The 26,045-nt window shown below is 54.2% G+C and overlaps 9 protein-coding genes and 1 non-coding gene across 10 annotated transcripts; 4 read left to right on the forward strand and 6 right to left on the reverse strand.

The window, feature by feature from the left end:
* Positions 1-3,556: 3,556 nt before the first annotated feature.
* On the forward strand, positions 3,557-4,418 carry RHO25_000639 (uncharacterized protein; the record flags this gene model as incomplete). The annotated part of the gene is made up of 4 exons (XM_065602038.1): positions 3,557-3,628; positions 3,680-3,694; positions 3,753-3,807; positions 3,871-4,418. The coding sequence occupies 4 exons, from the start codon at positions 3,557-3,559 to the stop codon at positions 4,416-4,418; spliced, it is 690 nt and encodes a 229-aa protein (XP_065458110.1).
* Positions 4,419-4,972: 554 nt separating this feature from the next.
* Positions 4,973-7,051, reverse strand: RHO25_000640 (uncharacterized protein; the record flags this gene model as incomplete). Its single annotated transcript, XM_023593251.2, has 2 exons — positions 4,973-5,825; positions 5,877-7,051. 2 exons carry the CDS (start codon positions 7,049-7,051, stop codon positions 4,973-4,975), a joined length of 2,028 nt encoding a protein of 675 aa, XP_023458267.2.
* A 1,385-nt stretch (positions 7,052-8,436) lies between these two features.
* RHO25_000641 lies at positions 8,437-8,539 on the reverse strand. Its single transcript has one exon. It is a non-coding gene; the product is annotated as a tRNA-Leu (tRNA).
* A 287-nt stretch (positions 8,540-8,826) lies between these two features.
* Positions 8,827-9,548, reverse strand: RHO25_000642 (uncharacterized protein; the record flags this gene model as incomplete). Its single annotated transcript, XM_023593252.2, has 3 exons — positions 8,827-8,889; positions 8,943-9,314; positions 9,366-9,548. 3 exons carry the CDS (start codon positions 9,546-9,548, stop codon positions 8,827-8,829), a joined length of 618 nt encoding a protein of 205 aa, XP_023458260.1.
* Positions 9,549-9,988: 440 nt separating this feature from the next.
* Positions 9,989-11,231, forward strand: RHO25_000643 (mitochondrial 37S ribosomal protein mS38; the record flags this gene model as incomplete). Its single annotated transcript, XM_023593253.2, has 2 exons — positions 9,989-10,370; positions 10,429-11,231. 2 exons carry the CDS (start codon positions 9,989-9,991, stop codon positions 11,229-11,231), a joined length of 1,185 nt encoding a protein of 394 aa, XP_023458261.1.
* An 841-nt stretch (positions 11,232-12,072) lies between these two features.
* Positions 12,073-13,572, reverse strand: RHO25_000644 (uncharacterized protein; the record flags this gene model as incomplete). Its single annotated transcript, XM_023593254.2, has 1 exon — positions 12,073-13,572. The coding sequence occupies one exon, from the start codon at positions 13,570-13,572 to the stop codon at positions 12,073-12,075; it is 1,500 nt and encodes a 499-aa protein (XP_023458262.1).
* A 1,748-nt stretch (positions 13,573-15,320) lies between these two features.
* On the forward strand, positions 15,321-16,638 carry CYS3 (cystathionine gamma-lyase cys3; the record flags this gene model as incomplete). Its single annotated transcript, XM_023593255.2, has 2 exons — positions 15,321-16,484; positions 16,546-16,638. The coding sequence occupies 2 exons, from the start codon at positions 15,321-15,323 to the stop codon at positions 16,636-16,638; spliced, it is 1,257 nt and encodes a 418-aa protein (XP_023458263.1).
* Positions 16,639-16,860: 222 nt separating this feature from the next.
* On the reverse strand, positions 16,861-18,507 carry RHO25_000646 (uncharacterized protein; the record flags this gene model as incomplete). Its single annotated transcript, XM_023593256.2, has 1 exon — positions 16,861-18,507. The coding sequence occupies one exon, from the start codon at positions 18,505-18,507 to the stop codon at positions 16,861-16,863; it is 1,647 nt and encodes a 548-aa protein (XP_023458268.1).
* Positions 18,508-19,582: 1,075 nt separating this feature from the next.
* RHO25_000647 (uncharacterized protein) lies at positions 19,583-20,687 on the forward strand (the record flags this gene model as incomplete). The annotated part of the gene is made up of 2 exons (XM_023593257.2): positions 19,583-19,716; positions 19,766-20,687. 2 exons carry the CDS (start codon positions 19,583-19,585, stop codon positions 20,685-20,687), a joined length of 1,056 nt encoding a protein of 351 aa, XP_023458269.1.
* A 1,430-nt stretch (positions 20,688-22,117) lies between these two features.
* On the reverse strand, positions 22,118-26,005 carry RHO25_000648 (uncharacterized protein; the record flags this gene model as incomplete). Its single annotated transcript, XM_023593258.2, has 1 exon — positions 22,118-26,005. The coding sequence occupies one exon, from the start codon at positions 26,003-26,005 to the stop codon at positions 22,118-22,120; it is 3,888 nt and encodes a 1,295-aa protein (XP_023459482.1).
* Positions 26,006-26,045: the final 40 nt, after the last annotated feature.

The raw sequence follows: 26,045 nt of genomic DNA on the forward strand, positions 1-26,045 counted from the left end.
GGTACCTGCGAGAGGACCAGCGGGCTAGCTCTGCTGCGCTGGCAGGCTAAGAATGCCTCGCGCAGCATCACGAGGGCCATGCCATGCATGCAGCCGGCCGTGGTCGTTCGCCGTGTTTTGGCAGAGCGAGCGAGCCGCAAGTAGTGTCAGTCCCGGCTACGCGGACCCCGGGGAAGGCATCGCGAGAGCTATTTTTTGGGTGCGAACTACTCGTGCTCCTCCTGCGCCGACAGCTCGTCTTTTTCTGGTAGAATCCACCTTGGCTAATATGCGTGCCCGTTGGTTCTGCTGCTGCTGCTGCTGTCGCTCGCAGTTCACGCCGACCGTCAACGCAACGCGCCCGCCCCCGCGTAGAGCTCCGCCTGCTGCGGCGACTCGAGTCTCACTCACGAACGCCGGCGTTACGGAGTGCCTGTGATCGCACCATCCTGACGGCCCAGGATGTGCGCTGCAGTGGAGCCGCTCCCTTTCTTATCGTTACATGAGCCGACTCCCACGTGAGGCTGCCGCTCGTCCAGGGAGCATTGTCTGCAGCGGTGGAGCGGCGTGAGCATGCTGTGATGCTCATCGGACGATGCGATGCAATGCCATCCATTCCATTCGCTTCCGTGCTTAAACGAGCTACGTGACCGCCGAGGACCGGTAGCCAGCGGCGAGCGCGGCGTTGCCTATAGCGTCGCTGCCATACGATGCCTTACTCTTCCCTCGAGCGTAGAAATGTCAGCCCCCCGGCTCGTGCAGGGGAGCTCTCCACACAGTCAGCGAACCTAACAGTGCCGCCGCGGACTCGACGAAGCATAAACACCCAAAGTAGGTTTCCATCGGCCCAATCGACCACGAATGAACATTTCTGGATCTTGACGACGCTCCCAAGGAATCACGCGTGCCGTGAGCCTGGCGGTGAAGAAAAGCAAAGCAGGTTTTGTTGATATCCCTGGCCTGCTCAGTAGTGGCCGGCACTGCACTGCCGACTTGTCATGGGCGTATAGCAGACCGCAACGACGACGTCTGACTCACCATTGGCCGAGCCACACTGCCGGCGGTATCGTCGAGCGCAAGCACCACAGCACAGCAGCGTCAGCGGGCAGCGACGCGCGAAGGAGCGGCTTTTGCGCGCGTGGTTCAAGGCGTGCTTCGCCAATGAAAGCCACACCTTTTTCATGTCCGAATCCCAAGCGATTCGGCATGCAAGCAGACGAGACGATGTCCTGCTGGGGTATGCATGATTGGCGTCATGTTTTTTACAATCCGAGGCGTCGGCACCGGTGTTGTGTTTCTCGACAAACATAGCACGAAACGCTCAACATTGAAGCATGTTGGCCAGCTCGATCTGACCCTACCTTGGTGGCATGGCGCATGGTCAAGTTTCCGAGTCGAACGATACACCGGCCTCATGCATGGAATGTTCTGTCACATACGAGACGACGGAACAGTGCTCATGGCGGCACGCGCTCTGCACGCCTCGACGCACAACGCAAAGCATGATCACGTTGACAGCGACGCGAGATTTTTCGTGTACGATGACACCAATCTGCACCCGTGCATACAACACAGCGAGGCGTCGAGCACGTGGCCGCCAGAAACTCAATAGCCTTTTCAATATGCATAGCAGCAGTGACAACGTGTACAGCAATAATAGCGACCACTTGTTGCTGCTTACGTGCTACAAATTGCCTTGCTGCAGCCGCCGTCTCATCCGGTCAATGCAAATAGATGCAACACTGCCTTCGAGGGAGCGAAACCGCGGACAAGTCGTGCAGCTTCGACGATATCGTGTCACATCACGCCACGAGACGCTTGGATCCATGCAGACGGTAAACTTCCGACACTTTCCATGTCAAATTTGCAATTTGATCGCATGAGCAGCGCGCTGGCACTTCGAACCCGCAATCATTCCTGCGCTGCGCTCTGTTCTTGCGATAAGCTTCCTCGACAACTGGTCGGAGCTTCACCACTCCAGGACAGGTGGTCTGAACGCGGAGAGAGTCCCATGACCACACTTTATTGCCATGCGAAGCTGGAAGAAAATACTCTGATTCTGCTCGATCACCTGCGACACGACCCAAATGGCATCGATGCCCTTTCTCACGCTATCAACATGCATCGGCTTGCTGCTCCGCGGTATGCGTTTCCTGCTCTGCAGGCTCCTTTCCGGTCGATCGCGGGCAAGTGCTTCCATGGATCGCAGCACACATCTGCACTTACCTCAGCAACAGGCGATGTTGCACATTGCTAAACGAGATATCTGCCATGCAAAGCGCCTCGGCTTGCCGCAGAGGCAGTCGTACAGACGAGGCAACTGTCCGAGCAGCATTCCAAGATGCCGCGCCAGTATAAGCCTGAATACCTCTGAATGCAACTACCTCTGAGTGCAACCGAAGGTCGCTAAGCCAATCAGCAAAGCATGTCATGGACCGAGAGCCATTCTGATTAGGCGCTTGCACTCAGAGGTCGTTGCATCCAGAGGTATCCACGGTCATGGTCTGTGGAGAGCGCCGCGCATGCGTCGGTAGTCCGCAAGGCGACTCGCTATCCACGCCGTAACGTTTCTATCCGCGGCTGACATGACTGGCGATTCGCATACTTGCTCGTGATGCACATTGACATGCCTGGCGAAATGAAGCGTTGCACTCGGACCACGTCGCTGTGCCAGCATAGAGTGGATACCGTAGACAGGAGTCGAAGCAATTGGCTAATCGATGACTTGCAGATGGGACACCCCACGACCACCTGATCTTCATGTCAGGACGAAGATCTTGCGCCAGTGAAGATCAAACCGCAGCACCGGTAGGTCGTGGTGAAACCCAGGAATGCCTGTACTATGGCCAGCGCCAGTAGTTTCTGCGCGGCTATATTGAAGTTGATACTTTTTGTGCAGGGAAGTGCCTACTTCTCTCCTAACCATGAGATCAGCCGACGATGGGCCTTGTTCAGTGAAATTTTGTCTTTCCAGCGAAGAAGCTTGTGATCCACGTGAGGACATCAATGTTGAAACGATCGCCTGTTCGCTATAGAATATTGCAATCTTCTGAACTCGGACACCGAGAATGATGAGTCGGCAGGGAAAGATCAACAACCTCAAGGTCGTCGGAATCCTCCTGCACTAGTCCACTCGCCTCCCTATAACGTTGAAACGGGAATGGGACATCGCTCATCTTCAAGGGGGATTGACGGGCATTAAGCAAGTGCCGTCAGTGCAATGACTCAGTCTCATCAATTCCCGTGGCTGCTCCATGGGCGTCACGTGCCGGTCGCTGCTGCCCAACCTACACGGCAGGCCACTTCCTCCTGCTCATCATATACACAGACCAGCATCGGCTCCAGCCGCCCATGGCTTTCAAAGCAGTTGAGCTCTGCTTTGGCACGGCTGACTTTATATGCCCAGCACCAGAGCCACAGCTGTTGTAGAAAGGCGTACAGCAGCACATGCGGCCGAGCAGCGATGACGTTGATGTCCCCTCAGGATCAATGCCGGAATCAAGAGCAAGTGAACATATTTCCTACCACTCTAGTCAAGCACATTTGCTCGTTATATCAGTCGGAAAATACCTGCGAGATGCCTACGGCGGTTGTGACAGGAGCTAACTCAGGTATTGGCCATGCCTTTGCCAATATCTTGATCAGCGAGGTAAGGCAAGCTGAGCAGCGGCTCGAGCATGCGACTGACAAGGACCGGTAGGGCTATGAGGTACATGTACGAAGTGACGAAGCAACTTCAAGATAGCAGAGGGGAAGTTGACTCGTCCACGCAGGCCGCAGACCATGAAGTGGGAGTACAACTGCAGTCCCTTCAGTGTCGCCTACATCGTGAGCAGAGCCACGTTCCAACTGACGCCAGTCAGTAGCCTCTCACACCACTCACACCAACAGGTCTCGACGTCCGCTCTCCAGAATCAATCTCCGGCTTCGCCGCCCAACTCGTCAACAAACCCGTAGACCTCCTCCTCAACATCGCCGGAGTAATGGCCCCCGGAACCGGCAACGACGAACTCTCCACCGTAACAAAAGACATCCTAACCCGCATTTTCGAAACCAACACCTTCGGTCCCCTCCTCCTAACCCAAGCCCTCCTCCCCAACCTTCTCCAATCCTCCAACCCAAAGGTTGGAATCGTAAGCTCCCGCGTCGGAAGCATAGGCGATAACAGCACAGGCGGAAATTATGCTTACCGTGCTTCAAAAGCCGCAGTAAACAGTATCGGTAAAAACATGGCAGTGGAATTGAAAGAGAAAGGTATAGTGGTGGATCTGTTGCATCCGGGAATTGTGATATCGAATTTGACGCCTGAGGCTTCGGCACCCGCAGAGGCTGTTCAGCCGGAGGAGGCGGCGACGAAGTTATGGGCTATTGTGCAGGAGAAGGGGATCGAAGAGACGGGCAAATTCTGGCATCGCGAAGGGTATGAGTTGCCGTGGTGAAGGACGCGGATGCGGTACACTGTAAGAGAGTCAGATAAACAAGTGACCAGATATTCTGTGCAGAGATGCAATGTCTCCAATGTTTGCGCGAGGCACAACGGCACCAGGGGTAGCGAACAGAGCATTGGAGAAGCTGCGTGATGACAGAAAAATTTCGGATTTCATCTGCCTGAGGCATATCATTTCACTTCCAACGTCACCTCTCAACCACAATGTAAGATCCAAAGTCTTGGATTGACCAACTTAGTATTAGCACATTCTATGACGCTACGATTGTGGGGTATTGTGAGCAGCGAAGCGCAAAACATAACGAAAGACGAAAATACAAGCTGTGTCGGTGAAGTAGGCAGCAGCTTTTCTTGCCCCAAACATCCTCCAATCTCCGCCGATCACAAGCCGGGTGAGCGCACGCTGCGCCTCATTCTCGACGAGGCCTTGCCAACCCGCCAATAGAGATAGAGACTCGATACCGGAATGAGCTCAAATAGCATCTAATCTCCTTGCAATGTGCCGTAGACAAAAAGTGACGGTGCTGCATGAGCGGCGGCAAGCTCCTAGCTTCCCTCTGCGTGCACAGCTTCGAATACCGCTTTCATGTCTCCTTCCACAGTACCATGCTGACCAAGCTGTTGCTCCCCTAGCTGTTGATCGCTCAGATGCTGCTCTGTGAGGTGATGCTCAGCAATCTGCTGCTCGGCGAGTTGTTGATGCTCATTGTTCTGCGACTCCTCGTGCTGTGGAGCGAACTGTTGCTGATCTGGCTCATGATGTTGCATAAGCGGTTGCTCCGGCTGTTGCTGCTGCTCGTGCTGTGCATGTGCTTGACTTTGTTGCTGCGCCCACAGACTAATAGTCTCTTCTAGCCGCTGCGTCTTTTCGGCGTTCATGGCCGCTGCAGCTTCGAGTTGTCGAATGCGGTCGGCCTGCCATGCGTTCTCTTGACGTAATCGATGCATTTCCTGCATCATGTTGTTCTCGTCCAGCGCGGATAATCCCACCTGATCTTGAGGCGGATTAGAACGTTTTCGCTTCAGACTCGGCTCAAGAGATGATAGGTCTTCGCCGCCAGTAGTCGTCATGGTACTCGCTTGGGTTTCGCCATCGAGAGCCCCGGGAACGACTTCGTTGCCATTTGGCTCCAAGATGGCGTCTTGCTGAGAGCTCGCATCCTTATTATTGTGCACTCGCCGTAGGTGTTCGTTGAGGTTCTCCTTCCTCGTAAAGCCCTTTCCGGAATGTCGCTTGCAATCCGTGAACGGACATACTAGCTGGGCCTTGGGTCCGCCGTGCTTGTTGTGAACTTCTCGCTCATGTCGTAGCAGCCCGCCACTGTACGTGAAGCCTTGGAGTTTGGCACATGATGGATGTGGACACCGGTATGGTCGATCGTGCTTGTCCATGTGCTTACTATGATCATGTCAGATACAGTGCAAAGATGACACCACAGGGTAGACTCACCTCCATTCGCATTTTCGCTCAAATACTTGGCCATTACAATCGTCCGAGAAGTTGCATATGTATTTACCTTCTGTATTCATCGGGGGATCGCCGCGCTTGAAAGCTCGTGAGCCTCGTGGGGAGAATTCTTCAGTCGGCGACGCGCCCGTTTGCGAGTGAGTTGAAGGCGCGCGGCTATGTAACACATCTACTATCGCGGCATCGTGCTGTTGCGACATGACAGAATGTGATCGTTTTCGAGGCAGTTGGTGCTGCTGGTCGCCCATCGTCGTGTCGTGCGGCGACTGACGCGGGCTGATGGGCGACACGGGCGCCTGGATGGGTTCCATCGTCTCATTCGCCATGTATGGAGACATTTGCGAATGCGGATGTGAGAGAAAGGCCGGAATGTGATTATTATCGCGGCCTGCAGGTGGCGATGCCGATGCTGAGAGGTACGCGGCCTGAGGCTGGGATGCGGCGGTCGCAGTAGTGAGTCTTATGGTCGGAGGTCCCTGGTTGGGCGGCAGACGGGGTGGCAAAGAATGCGAGTTGTCGACACCGCTGGAATCAGTAAAGAAGCCTGCTGCCCACTGGTTGTCGTGCAGCCACGTCGATGTCGCTGTTGATGAATTGTGCAAGTCGACGGATGAAATGCGCCCGTCCTGAGGCACCGACGCCGACAGATTCCCACTCGGTGCAAAGGCCGCGACTCCCGGTCGAGGCAGTGCGGCAGTGCACGTGTTATACAGCAGCCCAAGACTCGGCGCGCTCTGACAGACTTCCGGGCTCCAGATGACGCCTGATGCTGGCAGCGAATTAGTGCTGAATGCGCTAGGCAGCTGACGGCCACTAGGTGACTCACGGCTCTGCGTGCTTGGTGGGAGTGTTGCAGGATGGGGACTGCTCGAATAATTGAAGGTCGTGTGGCTGAGCGCCCGCGGCTGGCTGGTCGCCTTCGGCTCCGGCCCACTTGCCCAGTCATGATTGGACGCGACGGCCATCGCGCCTGCGGGGTCTTGGTCTTCCTCCGCCAGGCACTTCTTCTTGCGCGTCTTCGCAATGCGAGACGCCGCAGGAGACGCACCACGGGCCCGAATGAGATCGAGCTGCCACTGCTGAGAGGTGTCGTCGATTTGCCAGTGGGCCTCGCGACTGTTCATTCCCGGAAAGATGCGCTGACTGGCTCGCGTCATACTGTTGCGACCGTACCGCTCCTCTTCAGCATGCCGACCTAGACTCGAAGCGATACGGCCGGAGAGCAAACGAGGAGGCGACCGTGGCCTAGCGATGGCGTGGACCAGTTGTGATACTGCGAAGATCGCGGTTGCCTTGGCTTGTTACCACTTGCTGGGCTGCACGAACCTTCTGGATCGCGCTGTCACAGCGGATAAGACTGCTCGAAAGTCGCGGCTTGTGTTGTTCGGGTCAGTCTCGAACGGAAGAGAAGAGATGAGCCAGCTTGATTTGATTTCTATCGGCTCGTGGACATTTTGAATGGGGAGAGGCAATGTATCGCAGTGGCAGAATGGCAACGGTGTTGGCGTTGTCGCGGCCAGTGAGCGCTATGAAGGGGCAGAGGTGGGATAGAGCGGCGATCCCCTGCTCAGTCGTCGACAGCAACGGCGGAAACGTCGTTCGAGAGAGTCGGCTCGAGAATTCGTGCGGGCGTCGGTGCAGGCGATAATCCAGAGGCCTGTTAGTCGCTGCGCGGGCAGCTAGAATACCTCAATGATGTAGGTCAATCAGAACACGGCGCAGCACTCTGCCGAAGGGTAAGTCGTATCTCTCGCTACAGAAGCTCGACCAAGCCTGGGGACTTGCAATGAAAGTACGAAGAAACGTGCACAGCGGAGCAGAAGAGAGGACAGCAGAAAGCGCAAGGATACTTCACCATGTTCAATTACCAAGGCAGTGCGGTGTGTAGGAGTCAATGAAGTTGAGTGCTATACTGAGGCGAAGTCAGCGAAAACATAGTGGCTATTATCTGGCGGCCTCACGTTGCGCCTTCCATGACATCGTCATTTTCCGGTGAAGACCTCGCTCCAGACCTGCATTAGCCGCCTGTTGCTGCACACTTTCACCCAATAATGGAGAACAGCAACGTACAGGGGACGTCCGTTGTTTCGCACTTCGACACTGCTCTGCCTGTGCCAGGCAGAGTGCGAACCATGTTCCTCAATCCTTTGCCGAAGACAAAACCGCAGCCAGAGGCTGAGTTGACGAGGCGGAACGTTTGGTGTCACCTCACAGCCTGCAGAAAGTGGCACTGCAAAACTTTCAGACATGTACTCGATTCGATTAGTAGAATGGGGACGGTGTGAGCCACCGTAGATGCATCACGAGGCAAATGAAAGGCATGCTGCCTGCCACGACATTTCTGGCATCTTTTATGAAGGGCGGGTCTGTGCCTCAAAAGTCGAGTAGCTACTTCCACCTTCAGAGTGGCTTCCATACTGAGAAAGTAGGAGGATGCTGCGGAAACCAAAAAAGATTAGTAGAGATATTGCATCTCGTACTTATGTGACGATGCCCTAATGAAGCGTAAGTGGACGTCCTTCGCAGGACAACTTTACTTCATAACCTACATCGACGCGGTTCGAACGCGCGCGGGTCTCCCCAGTAGAGTTTCATGTCGTGGACTGACTTAAATCTACCGCCTTAGACCACTCGGCCACGATGGCAATAACAAGCGGGAGTACCCGTTGCGTATATATATCTCAAGTCTTGGCCATCAGTTGAGTAGCGGGCTGCGGTCTACGAAAGAACGAGTCTGTTGTGAGGGCGATATGTTGGAACTGGCGCTGATGTTGAGAAACGCGTTCAAACCTACGACACTCGTCTGCATGTAAGAGGTACCATGCCTGCACTGCTATTTGAGTGAACCTTGCGCGTTGAAGCTAAATGGTTATTTCATGGAACGACAGATTGAGGGTATTCTTGTGCTGTGCGACTGGTATTCTGCAATCGATCACTCTGTGATGCCAAGTACCTCCTTCAGCTCGTCAACTTCCGTGTGGTCAGTAGGATTGCGCTGCGCGCCACGATCAGCAATCAAGACTCTCCCATGTCGAAGATCAAACTCACCATTCTCGAGCACCATTTCAACTCTCCGTTCTGAAACAACAACTCGCCTCCGTTCTGAGCTGGTGGCCCACTCGAAAGTGGATGACCAGACATGACAGAATTCCACATAGAATCGATCGTGTTCTTGAAGAACCCCTTGTGGGTATACTTAGGACCTCCCATTGACCCTTTGAGAGTGCTAACCATGCCAAGTTTCTTGTAAATCTGGACTGAGTTGTCTGTGTAAACTGGAAAAGGTGATCCAGTGCGCTTTGCGTAGCCTTCAATCAAAATAGGCTCTCCGGATCCGATGATGGTGAGGGTCGTGTTCACAGCGGACAGCTTGGCTGGCGGCAAGTCTTTCGCGAGCGCTTCGATGTACTGTTCACATGACTAGAGATGTGTTGGTGTAGGCCTCGCTGCGGGACGGACATAACAACTTACGCCACAGAAGAAGTGTCGAACGAAGATGATGAGTTGCCGTTCGTTCGCCGGCTTGCCAGTGTACAGCGACTTGAGCGGCACCTCTTTGCCGTCTTTGTCTTTGATGTTGATCTCGCCCACTTCGTCAAGCGTAGCCTGGGAAGGCAACTCACGCCTTTTCTCGTCTGTGATAGATGTGGCCATGATTAAAGCTAACTGATCAGCCGAAAGCTCTTGTAGCTTGATTTTATATTGGTAAGACAGTGGAATACGTTCAGCCGCGAAGCATGTGATGTGTACTGTATCTGTTCGGGAAGGATGATATCCGAGATCAACAGGTAGCCAAGAGCGTAAGATGTGTCTACGTGCCCTATGTGATGACTTGTCACATTGCAGTTCGCCTGTGGTACTCGTACTGCTGTGAAGCGTGAGAGAGGTAGTCCGGTCTTTTGTTCCGCCTGACCTTGTACTTTGTAGTGGGCAGCACTCCGAGGTGGCTGAAGGTTGAAGTGGAGACGGCGGCAAGACTCGGTGGTGTGCCTGCTTTGACCGACTCCCATCACGCAACAATAGCTCGTCACACCCCTCGTGCATCTGCACTCTTCAAGAGCCTCGCATCACCCACCGAGGCTCCCACAAAGGCCATGTTCTCCAAATCGCTCGCCCGCGCTGCGAACCGCACATGCGCTGCAGTCGCCAGTCCGGGCAGCTCTTCGACTACCGCCGTTCAGCGAACGACACAGTGCTTAGCCGCTCGCCAACAACCGCATCAGCGCAGGCCGTCCAGCAGCAGCAGTAAGGCGTCATCATGCCCTCCGGAGAACGCTGCGAGCGATGGCAAACCAGCACCAGCTGCAAAGCCCGTCGCGGAGGAGAAGGCGGTCATGACAGAGCCGGCATCGCAGCAGCGAGGGAATAAGAAAGTCACCCGGGCAAAGCGTTCGCGGACTACCGCAGTGCCCGATAAGCAGGAGGATCAGTTTGCGGGATTGCCTGCCGTGCCTGGAATGCACATGCAGTATCCAGGTGAGTAAATCGGGCCCTAGGAGATGCGGTTGGACTGACATTTGTCGCTCGTATCTAGAATTCTCCGTATCCAACTTCTTCTCGTTGCATCGACCACTCTCCTTAGGATCCACAATACCGCCTCCATCGAGCACCGAAGCCTTTGACCGGATATTCGAGTCTCGAAAACCGCGAGATCCATGGGAGAATGGGAATTCAGCAGAAGGAAGGCCAGAAGATGTTGTGTACGCACTGCGCCATCAATTCGAGGACATGGAGATCAAAACAGGGCAGACAGAAGAGGACGGCGTGCGATGGGAAGTCATGCAGGAACAGTCAGGGCAGCACGACGGTGTGAAGCATCTTGACGGACCGCCACGATTGAAGACATTGGACGAGATGGTCGCCCAGTTTCGGCCATTTGAGGCACCTCCTCCGCCACAGCCCTTTCCCGAGGAAGTGAAAGCTGTGGAGAAGAAGAAGGCCTCCAAACCAAAACAGAAGCATTACGCCACCACGATCTTCCTTACGGAGTCTACCAGCGAGACAGGGCAGACGACATATACCGCATCTACATCACCCATCGTCCGCATTCCGGAATCACAGGCCGTAGTTGAAGAGCCTGCGCAGGAAAGCAACCGCAGCGGCTTCCGAGAACGTATGCAGCGCAACCAGAGAGCATACTTCCTCCGCCAACAAGAGAAGATGACAGCCAGACCAATGGGACAATCTTTCATCCGAAATGCTCCCAGTGCATCTAGGCTCAATCGCATGCTTCTGATTTCTGTCAAGCGCCAGCGAAAGTTGAAGATGAAGAAGCACAAGTATAAGAAGCTTATGAAGCGGACAAGGAACTTGAGACGGAGACAGGATCGTGCTTAATGAGGGAGGCTTGTTTGTCGAGGCAGTGGTATATCGGAGTATTGCACTTTCGAATGCATCGCGATATCCTTTTCCCGGCAATGGGAATACCTTGCCGGAAGAGGTAGAGCTCCGTCGATAGATCTCGGTTTGCTTTTACATGTTAGACGTTGATTCGCGCTGCATAGGTGAAGGCGTTCTTTCGGCATGCCTGAGCAGAGGCAGCGACAATGGCAGCGGGTTATCTCTACTTGCTCAGGTAGATCGGCGCTAGACAGATGGAGCGAATTGCACAATTCATTGAGTGATTTACTTCATCCGGATCAAACATGACCCATGCTTTTGAATACTTTCGATTTGGTGAACTGACATAGAATGCTAGAAGAGAACGCTAAGGAGAAAGGAGCCACGAAGTGGAAGGAATCTATGCACCTTACGCAATCCCGCCTGAAAATGCTTCCTGAAAATGCAACAAACGCTATCATAACCGGTAATAGGGTATCTCTGTTCTAATGAATCTCCCAAGAACACTTTTCCCTTCACGGCGCGTGTCAGCCAGGCAGGCGTTGTGAATGCTCGGATATATTCTTCCGATCTTTCCCAGTCCTTGGTGACACCACTCGTCTCATAGGGGAGTGAAGGGGCGAGAAATGTGTCTGCAATCCAAGTGACTACAGTGTCGAGGTTTCGTCCACCGAGCCTCTGGTCACAGGCTTCAAGCCACCAGGTGCGATTTGCGGTGCGTCAAAGACACGGCATGACCTAGACAGGCGCTGGTATACTGCTTCGATTCGTCACAGTGCCCCAGGCTCGCACCGATGGAGTAGCTTGGACTTCGCAGAAATCAGTGCAAAGCTCAGTTTCATCCTACGTGGCGCCAGTCGATCTCAATGATGCTGACATCAATGTCATGGTTCTCCCTCTTCGTGTAGAATTGCCTGACCACTCCCGCAGATGTCTTCACCGCGTGCTCGAACTTCCATTGGATCTTATCGCGTCCCAGCTCCATCTTAGGTCGTGTATGTCCGAAGCTGTGATGAAACTCCAATTGCTCCGGCGGACGATGGATATTCACGTCTTCGGTCATGGTCAACTCCACAAGGTTGAGATCTGGCAAGCCGAAGGGATATTCGGCAATGCTGAAGCCATTCGTAAAGACGGTATGGTTGCCAAATTTATATCGTTGCAGGAACGCATCTGGTCCGGCAACGTCTGCAACAATGTGGCCGACGGCAACAGGATAGAAGTGCCAGCTCTTCCAGTGATGAACAGTCAGGATAGGATTGAAGCCGGCCTCGTACCATCCAGATAAGTCTTTCCACAAGTCGATCTGGTTCAAGCCACGCATCTCAGTGAGTTGGACGGTAGGCGAGGTGACTTCCTGAATACAGTCTCGCCACAGCAAATCACCAAAGAATTTATCCAGGCGTGTGCACTCGACAGCATTGTCTGCCAAAGTTCGCATCAGGGGTGGTGAAATGAAAAATCCAGCACCACCCCATGCCTTGAATCCTTCTTTTGCCACCCGGGTGTGGCCTTCGGTCAATGCTCCGATATACCATGGATAGTGATGGTCATATCTTCCCAGGTTCTCCACCATCCGTCGCAGTGAAAGGAAGAAAGTGTCATCATCAATGATGCCGAACCATTGCGTTTCTTCTCGGCGATTCTTATCGAGCACGGTAGCGAGTCCGAAATTCTTCAGGCCCTCGCTATCAGCCTGAAACGTGTGGTGATACGGCTCGAATATGAGCTCAATGCCCAGGGCTTCGGCCTGGGTATTCGTCCGCAAAATGTCCAGATCCACTTTCTTCAGATCGGTTTGGTCGACCAGGAGAACAACAAGAGGCGATCCGGTATTCGACAGCCAGCGTGAGAAGGTAGGCAGACTCTCCTCGATGCGTTTCATCGTGGTCGCAACGCCCAGCATAAGTGATCGTGTGTTGCCATCGGCATGTGATTGAAATTCGGGGACGTTGATCTCAGTTGCAGAATCACACGGCGGCATTATCGCCATGTACTGCGGATCGGGTTGGAAGTTCTCATCCAGCAAGATCTCCTTGAATTCGCCATCGCTGAAGAGAGGCTGCGGGATGTCGATGAGTGACGTTCGAGTCAGGCCGTCTTTCTCCCTCGCATTAATACAGTGGCGCTGGAATTTGAAGCTTTGCGGCACGTTCAGTTGCTTCAGTATCTCGACGTCCAAGGTGAGGTTGGCGGCTTGCTCCAGTGGCGCGGTCTTCTGCCATCGCGTGACGTTCAGTGGCTGGTGCACGCTGGACGGAGTCAGGAGAAAGTAGGCGAAGGTGAATACGAGAGTAGTGGCTGCCGCCAGTTGGAGAATCCTGGCAGATGGTGGCATAGTCGGCCTGCGAATGTCATCCACCAGGTGGAAGGTGCTCGACAGCTGTCCCGGCTGCACTTGCGCACAATCTCACCGCCAACCGCGCCGTTGTTGCTGTGTGTGGCACATGCGAGACGTCGTGAATAGTCTGTTGTATAACAGAAACGATTATCGCATTGGCAGCGGGCGTGCGGCAGGTCGTTGCTCTGAGCAGAAAGGGGCCCCAGGCAGGGGACGCGGCCTTTGTGTGGAGCGCTGTGATTTGATGTCCGTGTTTCATCTTCGGCCACTTCGCTGATGATGCGTCGAGGCTTGGCGCTATCGAGGAAACTGGCATGGCTCCTCCTCCTCCTGCTCATCGCAGCACGCCTAACATGAAGTCGAGACTCTCCCCGGCGAGTCTGGTTGCTCGAAACACATGGCACGCACACGCTCTGTGCCTTAAGGGCCCCAAACTTACCAGACATAGCGCAGCCTCCACCCGAAAGCCTATCACTCCAAGACTCTCTGGCGCGTCCACCATACTCTCAGCGCCACATACTACACCAACGGAACACCAACGATGGCCCGAATTTGGTAGAGCATTGATGAGGATGCTCGGCGCGCGACTGTTCCTTGCCAGTGTCTGACAACCATGTCGAATGAAGAAACCACTTTAGCCGGCACCTCACACCCTCTACTCCCACGATCATCTTCAATTGGCATGAAGCAAGCTATTGTAACGTGGACGAGCACACGAGAAATGCCTCTCCGGCATGGTATCGCACACATGCTCTTCAGTCACGTATCTGTCCTGGTCCCGTTGACAAGAAGGCACCGTATTTCCGTGCACCATCTTTTGTCTGGCCGGACTTGCGGCAACTCATAATGTACCGTGGAAGCCTGCCTCCGGCCTTTGCGACTTGTCCTTAATGCCTCTCGCTCACCACGACTTGAGTGAAGTTCACATCTTGAGATGTCGACGCTCATGCCATTTAAACAAAGGAAGTGCAAATTTGAGGCCCGTAAGCACGCTTCATAGATGACAGCGCCTCCGTTTAGTGACATGCACCCCAACTATCGGACTACTCTCTCCAGGTACATAGGCTTCCACACCAACCACATGTGCGGTTCCTGCGTTCCTGCACTCCTCTATGTCTCTACAAATGGCTGTACTTTTGTTCCTGTCGATTGCGCCATTTGTGGCGGCCGGTCGAGCACGTCGACGTCAAATGAGGATGATGCAATCCAACAATGAACCAATGTCAGCATCTTTCTGACACTAGCTCCAGGTACCGCCGTGTATATTCTCCGTTGGACGGTATGGTATGGAAACGGTACCGAAAAATACTCTCGGCTCTCTGTTCACAGAGCTGTGCGCTCGAAAGGGAAGTGTCACACCGACTGGCCCGGCCCCTCGGCAAAAGATGGTCCTGACAAAGTGAACCGCATGGAGGGCAGAGTCTAAATTTGTGATTTGAAAGCACGCAATAAAAGAAGTTCAATACCAATAGCCGGGTCAGGCGCAACACTCGTATATGTCATTGTCATTCCCTCGCCTTCGACATTGGTAATCGCGTTCCTTCGCCCTCCACGCTGAGACACTCTTAAGCCCGGCGCAAAGCGACTCGAAAAATTATTTCTGACGTCGACCGAAGACGCGCCCTACATCTGACCCCGCGCGTCCTCCTAGCATTGACCCCTCGAATCGCATACCGCTCCCTGAGGCTCTGCGACACTTTTTCCACGACAGCTTCGAAAGCGACCAAGGACAAGCACGAGGCGCAATGACTGTTCCACAGCTGAACGGCCACGGCCCCATTGAGACGCCACCGCGAGCTCCGTCTCCAGTGCACAAGTTTGGTACATTGGCTGTTCACGCAGGTTCGCCACACGACCCAGTGACCGGAGCTGTCATTGAGCCAATTTCGCTCAGCACAACCTTCGCACAAACCTCCGTTGGCAAGCCAGTCGGCGACCATGAGTACACACGATCATCCAACCCAAACAGATGGAACTTCGAGACGTCAATAGCAGCTCTCGAGAAGGCCAAGTACGCGCTAGCATTCGCATCCGGCTCAGCAACCACAGCAATCATTCTCCAAAGCCTCGCAGCAGGTAGCCATGTCGTGTCCGTCTCAGACGTATACGGTGGCACGCACCGCTACTTCACCAAAGTGGCCTCCGCACACGGTGTCCGCGTCACATTCTCCCCCAGCATCGAGCTCGACATCTCCGAACTAATCACACAAGAAACCAAACTGATCTGGATCGAAACACCCTCCAACCCCACGCTCTCCCTCGTCGACATCCGCGCCGTAGCCGCCATCGCCCACGAACATGGCATCATGGTCGTCGTCGACAACACCTTCATGTCACCCTACGTTCAAAATCCTCTCGAACACGGCGCCGATATCGTAGTCCACAGCGTAACAAAATACATCAATGGCCACTCAGACGTCCTCATGGGCGTGGCAGCCTACAACTCTGACGCTCTCCACGAGCGTCTGAAATTCTTGCAAAATGCCATCGGAGCTGTGCCCAGTCCATTCGACTGCTGGCTCGCACACCGCGGAGCTAAGACACTCCACTTGCGAGCTCGCGAAGCGACCAAGAACGCCACAGCTGTCGCGCAAGCTCTCGAGGCAAGCCCACATGTTCTTGCAGTCAACTATCCTGGGTTGGATAGCCACAAGCAGAGGAAAGTGGCAATCAAGCAACACCGAGAGGGCATGGGCGGTGGTATGCTATCGTTCCGCATCAAGGGTGGAAACGAAGCCGCGAACAGATTCTGCGAGGCAACACAGATCTTCACGTTGGCGGAGAGTCTGGGTGGCGTGGAGAGTTTGGTAGAGGTCCCCGCGAGCATGACGCACATGGGAATTCCAAAGGAGCAGAGAGAGGCTGCGGGAGTGTTCGACGATCTCGTACGAATTTCTTGCGGTGTGGAGGTGAGTACTGTCTTTGATATGCTATCGATCCGCTTGACTATGTGCTAACTTGTATTTTCAGGACGCCGATGACTTGATTGCCGATGTGAAGCAGGCACTGGAGAAGGTTGTGATTGGTACAAAGGTGACAAACGGGGTGACGAACGGTCACTAGGAATATGATGGATCGCTCGGACTTCGCAAAAAGCAAGGCAAAAGCACAGAAAGACAATAGAGGCATCAGTATGCCATGCTTGGCGACAAGAGCAACACAGTTCGGGAAGTGATACTCTACCCTCGCGGCAAGTCCGCGGGGTGCTTTTTCATTACGGCATGTCACATAATGCCGTTTGCATAATGACAGGCGTTTCTAGCTGCAGACAATGCGGCATGACTTTCAGTCCTCCATATCCAAACCAAAGACCTGCTTCTTCACGGCAAGTTCTTCTTCCAGCGCCGCCAACTTCTTCCTCTCGCGTTGTTGCAGCAGCTGATTCGACATGCTGTTGACTTTGTATTTTGCCCGCTCCACCTCACGTTCCAGATCAGCAACCTCCTCTAGCTGCTGGGCACGTTCTGCTGCCTTCGCTGCAGCATCCTCGTCCACGACATCAGGAGAATCCTCATCCTCGTCCGATTCGTCCTCGTCGTCTGATTGCTCGTCCTGCGTTTGCTCGGCCGCTGGAGTACCCACAGGAGTAGCATCGATATCTGACTGCATGGCAGCAGCGGCCATAGAAGCCCCTTGATCTGCAATAGGCGCAGGTGAGTCGGAAATCAGCTGCGATGCGTCGGCTTCGTCTTCGTTCTCATCGAACATAGCCTGCAGTCCTGCTTCAAGATCTGGATCGCCCTCCTCCATATCGTCGTGCTCGACTGTTTCTATCGCATCCTCCCCTTCCGCATCTTCATCGCCGAATTCGAATGAGTAGCCCCCGTTCTGTTGGTCTGCCTGCCCCATTTCCACATCCTCGTGTTGCTCTTGCTGCTGCTGTTGCTGGAGGTCTCCAATCCTCGCGCTTGTGACTGAGCCTCCCCGTTCCTCCCACTCCTTGTCCGCCTGCAAAAGCCTGTTAACCTCTTCTTCGACATTCATCGCCTCGTTGTAGTTCAGCCTCTTCCGGAAGCGGCGTTTCCGAGCCCAATGCATAGGCGGCGTGATTCCGTGTGCGTATTGATAGTTCTCCTTATTCACTTCTCTCGGAAGGGGCATCGTCTTCACCTGCTCCTCTGTGTCGCATCTCCCGAGCACAAGCAACATCTGTGCGATGTCTGCCACCTTCCACCAGCCCTTTTTGTCAAAGCTCTTCATCGACTCAACGATGCATGGTAAATCGACCAATACTGCCCCGTACATCCTGCCTTGCACTTTGATGTAAGCGCGCCTGTAATTGCGCTCGAGGAACTTGATTGAGACCTCCGCATCACCGCCGCTCGAAGATGGTCCAATCCTGCCTTCGGCAATCGCATTCCTGATGTATTCGGCGTCTGGTCCGGGCTGCATGCGCAAGATCAATGCTTGCTGGACAGCGGGGTCCTTTTCGGTCTCGGAATCCTCAGAATCGTATCCGACACCTTTCGGCCGCGGTGGCACCTTACCACGCGCGCGAATGTCGACCAGTCTCGGCTGAGCTTTTGTCTTCTTCTGCCCCAGCGTGATTTTCGGCGATGCTGAGGCCTCTGCTGCCGAACCTCCTTGCCCTCCTAGTCCTCCCAATTTGAGGGAGATTTTCCGTTTGGCAGCCGGGGCGGCAGAGTCATCCTCCAGAGCGCGCTTCTTGCTTTTGGGCGCGCCATCAGTAGCCTTTTTGGTATATGCGCGCTTCTTCTTCTCCGCCGGGGCGCTCGCCGGCGGGTTGAGCGACGATGGTCCTGGTTCGACGGGAGTCGGAGGATGTGAGAAGTTCAACTTCAGTTTGATGCCGCCGCCGCCCGGTGTGCTCGCACCAGGTGTCTGTGGTGTCTTGTCGCCATCGCCGCTTCCACTGGCGCCGCCGCCCTGTTGTGCGGCCTTGGTGCCGGCTCCGATTTTCAGCTTCAGCATCTTGCTATTCACCGGTGGCAGTGTCTGCGAGGAGGTCCACCGGTGCGCGCTGGAATGGAGTCCGCATGCACGGTGTCACGCAGCGATACGCGCAATAATGTCGAATGGTATGACCAACGCGGCGGTCCGGCAAGTGGATAGAGAGGTGTGGCGGTGCAACGCGATTGGGAAGTTGGTGGTGAAGCGAAGCGCTCTCCACAGCTCTGAGTTGCATGATGAGATCTTGCGGGTCGCGGGCACTCTGCGGGGGCGGCACGAGCCTTTGCTTGGCTCGCAGCAACATGTGAGAGAAGGACGTGAATGGTGAGTAGTGCATCACGTAGGGCTGCTCCCTCCGAATGCTACTCTGCCGTGCTGCTCTCCTGATACACAACTCTCACACCACGCGCATCCTGCCGCCGCCTCGTCGGGAGCGTAAGCGACGCGCGAGCTCCACGACCGCACGGAGTCGCCAGGGGTGCAGCGCTGACCCATGCGCTGTACGCCCGCGACCTTGCCTAGTGGCATTCCTCGACTGGGCGGAGCTGCTGCTGCCGCCAGACCCGCATGATCCTTCACCGAAACTCTCCAGCTCGCGGCCGCCTGTTTTGCTGGCCGCGAGGGCGCTGCTGCCGCGCAAAGAGCGGAGGGCGCTCGCGGTCGGCCTCGCAGCGCAATCTAACGTCTGTGCTTGGCGTCACCGCCATGACTGTGCTGCTCCGCTTCGTCTCCAGCATGCGTGAGTAAGCCCGGCCTGCCGTGGTGTTGACGCCCGCGTCGCATCTGTTCTTAATGCCTTCATGCGCTGCTGCTGCCCAGTATGCGTGCGATGTGATATATCCTCCTGACCAGCAACGCACCACCTCCAGCCTTGGACTAGATACCCTTCCTCACTCTACACGGACCAGACCACCCCCATATCAGCTGAGGCGGCACCTGCGCTAACTACTGAGCTCCACTTGGCTTGAATGGGCTTGAACGGGCAGCAAGCCATCGGGGAGTTATATCCTGTGCACTTCTGCCTACTTCACATATCTGCCTGAACCATATTCATTCATCTTGACTCTGCCGATCCTTCAAGATAGGTTTCGACACCATGCGCTCCTTTGAGCGCTTTGTCGAGCACTCCATCCGTCGAAGCGCGGCTGACGACTCAGACACGCTCAAGCGACAAGACTCCTGTGTGTTCGAGAGCGAAGTGAAACAACAGCAGCAGCAAGCTCAGCAAGAGTAGGTGGAACACACTGGACGTTCAAATGCTGTACTGACCGCAATCCAGCTCCTCACATGCCAAAAGGACAATGGTTCGATCACACAAACCGTCTTCTCTCGCACCGGCAGTACCTGCATTTCAAGCTGCATTATCAAAATGGTCGCCTCCAGCTTCGCCAGGAACAACATCACCAGCATCGTTGCAGACATCATCAAGACGCACTACTACATCACCAGCCAGGACGCCAAGCCAGATTGCCAATTCTCTCTTCGTCGCAGCATGTGCTGGTGACTTGCAAGCGATGCGATCCGCAATTAGCCAAGGCGCATCGGTCAACTCTTCCGTGCTGGTTCCGGGCGTTTTTGAGGCCTTCAAGCCTGCCAAGAGTGGTCACCTTTCACCTCTTGCCGGAGCCGCCTCGAATGGTCAGCTGGCTGCGGTGAAGTTCCTCATTGCGAGCGGCGCCGAAATCTCGCCATGCACTACGAAATCCGCCAGCAGCCCTCTCCACCAAGCGTGCCGAAGCAACAGCTTCGACATTGTGAGCCTGCTTCTCGAACACGGAGCGGACGTGGACATCGACAATGCCTACAAGGTTACACCGACTATGTACGCCTGCAAATATTCGAGCAAAGAGATCATCTCACTATTACTACAACACCGGCCGAACCTCAGCAAAGTCTCGCACATAGGCTCCACAGCACTGAGCTGGGCAGTATTCTCAGGGCGGTCTGACGTTGCTGAGCTGCTCCTGCGCGCCAAGGCAGACCCCAATCAGACGATGCCCGACGGAAGCACAGCGCTGCACTGTGCCATACTCACAGGATCAGCGAGCATGGTCAAAGTCCTCCTGCGACATGGCGCTGACCCGTTCGTACGGAATGAAGCGTACGAAACGCCTCTGCAAGTGGCACAGGCAAATGCTGGGAATGAACAAATAATCGCGATGCTCAAAACCGTCATCGCGATGTGGCAACAGCGGCGATGAGGCAGACCTCGACTTGTCGTTTTCGTGATTCAATACTGTATCTTTAGCGCGGCGTTTTCTGGGTTGGCTGGCAGTCTACGGAACACGGCATCATCTCGACCAGGAAGTGGGAGAAAGTGAGATCTATTGTACGATATAGGAGAAGCCGAGAGACATCTTCGGGTGACAATTGAAGGACCGGGATGTATGGAATAGCGCAATGAACGAATTCATAGCTTTACGAACACGCCTATCACGGCCATCAAAAAGAGAAAAGATTATTGACATCCGCTTCCCTTGTCGAATTACTTACGACCTTCTCCGAACAGTCAGACGTTTCTGCTTCTTCATCAAGCCGGGAGCACAGCTCAGCCACAATAGTCGGCTCAGCACACCATCTGCCGACCATCTGGATCCCTATCTTCGAATCTCGCGCCTGCTAGCTAGCTTGCAACGGTGTCAGCAAATGAAAATAAGGGTCCTTATAGCTGTCGATCAAGTCGGCCTCTCCCCTCTACCCTTGACAAGCCATTCACCGGCCGAAGAATAAATATGCGTGCACCATTTCCTGAAAAGAGTAGTAACGACAATTCGCGTCAAAAAGATATTCGGCAACCATCTGCACACGCGAGCGAAACGGAGAAGTTCGAGAAACTACTGTTCTGCCTAATAACAATCAAACGACCAACGAATAGACAGGGTACTATAGCTCAGGTACTAGTTCCGTCGATCGACAACAGGTAGATTCAAGCTTGTCTCAGAAACTGCTCGTACGGTCAAAGTGGTGCTGCATTTCCTGCAAAGTGTCCAGACTGACACTCAACAACAACGTTCGCATCAATACATTCTTTCTGCCTTCGGAAGCTGTACACAAATGTGGTGCTGAGTCCATCCGACCTTTATCCTTTCTCGCAACGGAGGAGGACAAGAACTAGGCGCTAGCCAGCTTCAGCTCCTGTGGTTAGCCAGGGTCTTCCACAAACGAGAGAGCAAAAATTTAAGCTTTCTCGTAGTCGCCGATTGTGGATTTTCCGGGCCGAGAAAGCGTAAAGAGGCGTGCAGAGCGTATGCGGAAGGTCATTCGTTAGTGTTCCAGGTGTGGTGTGGTAGGATGCGTTTGGATGGCCACGTGGAAGCGCCATGCAGGAGTGTGATGACTATGATGGTGATGAGGTGAGCTAATGGTGAGCTCGTCGAGGCGAGAAGTGGGAGGAGCGTTCGGCTGGTTGCTGTGGCTGTGATAATTGCTACTGCTACTTTGACCTTGTTGGTGGCTTTGCGTGGATAACATTGATGGGCCTAGACAACGTAGGGTGAGGCGGCGCGAGGATATGAGACCTCGTTTGGGACACATGAGGAGATTCCTCGCGTTGAGCATGTCATTTTCTCTTGTTCCCTCAGTGTGCACTAACTCCATGATCATATCCTCGAAGCAAGCTAATCGCCGTGTCTCACGAGGAAGCCATGTTCGGATGCGCTGTTGGTGGTGCTGACACTGAGCCATTCCTAGCACACCTCAACGCCCTTCTCATTCCCTCCAACTTGGCTTTCTCTTTCACAATCGTGTCTCTCGCCAAACGCCTCAACATCTCCTTCCCGCTCCTCACATGCTCTTCTTGCCAGACAGCTAGCTCCGATGCGATCGTCTGCTGCGTATATCTCAGTTCACTTCCGAGCGTCTCGAGCTCTGTCCGAGCTTTGGCGGCTTTGTCCCAAGCTTCCATTGCCACAGCCTTCTTCGCGTCTTCAAAGAGACCGATATTCGGCGTCCAGCGATTGGATCGAGAGATGCTGTTCTTACTGCGATCTATTGTTCTCTGCGCTTGTTGCATGGATCCAATGAGGTACGCCGGTCGATTTGTGGCGAATTGAATGGCCGTTGCGGAAGAGTAGAAGGCGTGTAGATTGTAGTACAGACCTGCGAAAGGCGAGGCTTCGCTAGGTATGAGCAGTCTGCTGTACCGTGCAATGGCAGTGTGGTATTGATCAGGAAGGAAGTTCAATGTAGACAAAGCGGATGAGGCCAGGTTTTGCGCATCCGAAATGTCGTTGCTCAGCATGCGATATTTGTTGGTCTCGCGGATGACTTTTTTCGTGGCGGAGGCAACACCCTTGATTTGTTCCCTTGCATGTTCCACAAAGTTTTCGACTTCATGCGTGTCGGATATTGGCTCGAAATCGTCTTTGACGTTGTCTACGCGTGCTTCAGCTTTGCGCTTGCTCCGCTCCAGAAGCATTTCCGGATCAAGTTCTGGCACCAGAAAGAACTCCCACACAAGCTCGTGTGTCGAAAAGGTGCCGTGCGTCAGAAGATTGCGGAAGAAGTTGTCCATCCTGATCTGTATGTCCCTCAGAACTGTTCGGGAAGGTTTCGATGGGATTAGAAATGGCGAAGTCAGATTGAACTGCATCGGTATCCAGCTAGCAGGGCACTCGATCGTTAGCCACTTTGACAGATTTTCAAAGTCGGCGACTGTCCTGCGACAAGTAGTCACAGTAATGAGACCATTCGCGTTCGGTGCGCCCGATTTGAGCACCAGCCGTACAGTGGAATCCTCCACGAAGAAGGATCTGACTACAGTCGTAGTGCGCCCGTCCTTGCCTGGCGCCGAGGACAGCAGCGTCAGGTCGTCAATGCGATTCCTGACATCGTCATCCTTGGCCAGCTCGACAGCTGTAAGCCCGCGAATGTCTTTCAAGGTCATGTCGACTCGTGGATCGCCAAAGAGTGCTCGCACCAAATCTATGCGACCATATTTACTGGCAACCATCAGAGGTGTGAAGCGCTTGTCGTTGGCGGCATTGACATCAGAATCGCAATATCGGAGTAGTCGCATGGTGAGCTGCATATCATTCATGACGTGGATCAAGGTGTTCCCTTTCGCGTCTACATGGTCGTCCAGGTGCAGAGGCTCGCCGTCGCCTTGTGTTTCGGTTGCGAACTTCAAGGCCTCCTCAACCATGTAGTGGTACTTCTCATGGTCATAGGATCTGCACATCGCAAAGAGTGGTGTCTGTCCGTTCTTGTCTTTTAGCCGCCAGGGCAATTTTTTCCCAAAACGCTTTATCAGGTGAGGCTGGTGGAATAAATAATGAGCAACGCATCGGCCCTTGTTGTCCTGTAGTCTGATGTATCCTCGTAGCTCTTCTTCTGACACATTGCTCTCCAGGTAGTGTATTAGTTCCTCTGTCACACTTCCATTTCCAGATTGAATCGCTGCACTGAGAACAGTAGCGCCATCGTTATTGGCATCTTGAAGGATGAAATCAGCACGGAAGTGTGCCGGCAGACTCAGTAAGAACCGCAAAGCATCATGCTTGCCAGCCTCAACTGCCATCATGAGCACTGAGTTGCCGTCGGCATCCTGAGTTTGCGCAATTTTGTCAACAGATAAGTCGCCTCCAACGTTATAACTAGCATCCGAATCAACACTCTTTTGTCGGGAGTGCGACCGAGAGGAGTACGCAGAAGATGCTGAGTGGCTTCGTGGGAGAGATGCCATCGAAACGTGTTTCTTTGCTTTGCGCGGCGGGAGCTCGGGTGGGGGCGTTGGCGGTCTCTGGAAGGGGAAGACGTGCTGAAGAGAACCATTCATTGCTGCAAACTCTGAAGAAGCGCCGTCAGACCTAGACCCTTCTATAGACTCGATCACATCAAGTGAGGTATCCGCAGAATCGTCCTCTTCCGAATCCGACGAGAGCGCCGTCGGATAGCCGTCCGTGGTGTCGTTTTGCACCGGGAGGTCGTCAACCTGCAGTATAGTAGCCAAAGCTTTCACGTCCCCTGTTTTGACGGCTTGCCATAGGAGACGATTCTTCTTGCTGGCTTTCCTCAAAGTATTGGAGCTACTGGACAAGTGCGCCAATACTGCTTCCATGGTAGCTAGCGCATAACCTTGTTCGCCGCATTCGACTTCGTCAATGAAGATGAAGTACCGCATGTACAACAGGCGCGAATGCAAGTGCCTTACGCCGCTGCGGATGATCACAATCAAAAGCATTGAGACGAGGACGTCGGCATTGATCGTCAAGGGACTAGTAGCCACAGTCGATGAAGAAGGATCTTCTGGCCCCGAGCTATCGGTTCCGTCGGGCGCAGTGATGACTTTTTGCGTCTCAAGCAGGATGTCCAACATCTCCTGTGGACTGCTTGCAACGCCCATTTTTCTGAACAATTGAACACCTTTGGTCAGGCGAACAGCAAGTGCTCGCTTTGCCTGCATCCCATCATCGACAGGTATGCCAACCTGAGCAATGTCGATGTCGGACATTTTGCGTATCTTCGATTCCAGGTCGGAATCGTCCGGTCGTCGGATGCTACACACGCGAGGGAACAGATTCTGGTCGTGTACTTGCTCAGTCACATAGCGCTCAATCATACGCTCGACAGCCGGCCCAGTAAGCTCAGTGCTCGCGCCCAGGATCGATAACTGCTGCTTGTCCACATTTTGGAACAAGTCGATGGCCGCGACAATGGCCGTTTCCAATGCAGTCCGGAGCGTTTCCTCTTCGGGTTCCAGCTCGAGATAGGTAGGGTGGACAGTGCTTGTGCCTGATAGCGAGGACCTGAGTGAAGACACAGAATCACTGATGGACGGGCGCGATGTCTGCGAGCCGAACGAGGAGCTTCGAGACCTAGGCTTCGGTAGTGGCTTGTCGTTGGTCGCTATGAACTCCCGAATGATCTTCTCCAGCCCGTTCTGCATCTGTCGCGATATCATGGGGAATTGAACAAGTAAATCCCCAAAGCCTTTAATCTCTTTCTTCTTCGGCGAAGTTGACACTGTCGCTGACCCTAATGCGCCGGAGGTCCCCGAGGCTTCTGCCAGCACGCTTTTGCGCTCCTTACTCGGCGCATCGCTGATCACAGCAGGCACTATCGGTGTCGCCTGATATGTGCCCATCAGAGGTCGGGATATGAAGTACACCAGCCACTGCTGCCCATCCGCAGCATCCGGATAGTAGATGGCATCGCTCAGTAGTTGCGCCTGGTTGAGCGTCTTGAAACCCTTGTTGCTGTACACAAAGCTATCTTTAACCACCACCGTACGTCCATTGATCGTGGTGTACTGTTTCGCCTTGTTCTTGTTCTCTCGCGCATTTCCGCCGCCGCCGCCTCCGCTCAACGGTGGTCCTCCTCCTGGTACGCGCAACACATGACTGGCTAGGAACTCCTCGGTACCCGCAAGGTCAGCATAAGTTGTATTCGTGTCGCGATCTTTCGCTCGCAGTAGGACTTCGGTCGTGGGCACAAGCAGGATGTGGTGGCCGATAGGCTGACATTGCGCAGGCAGTGCGCTTCGGAAGAAGGCCCGCACAAAAGGATTGAGTGGGTGCATGAGAGTTCGCACTCATGCTGTCGTCGCCGCAGACTGTTCC

The sequence above is a fragment of the Cercospora beticola genome, chromosome 1 (assembly GCF_033473495.1).
Source record: "Cercospora beticola chromosome 1, complete sequence".
NCBI classification, from domain to species: domain Eukaryota; kingdom Fungi; phylum Ascomycota; class Dothideomycetes; order Mycosphaerellales; family Mycosphaerellaceae; genus Cercospora; species Cercospora beticola.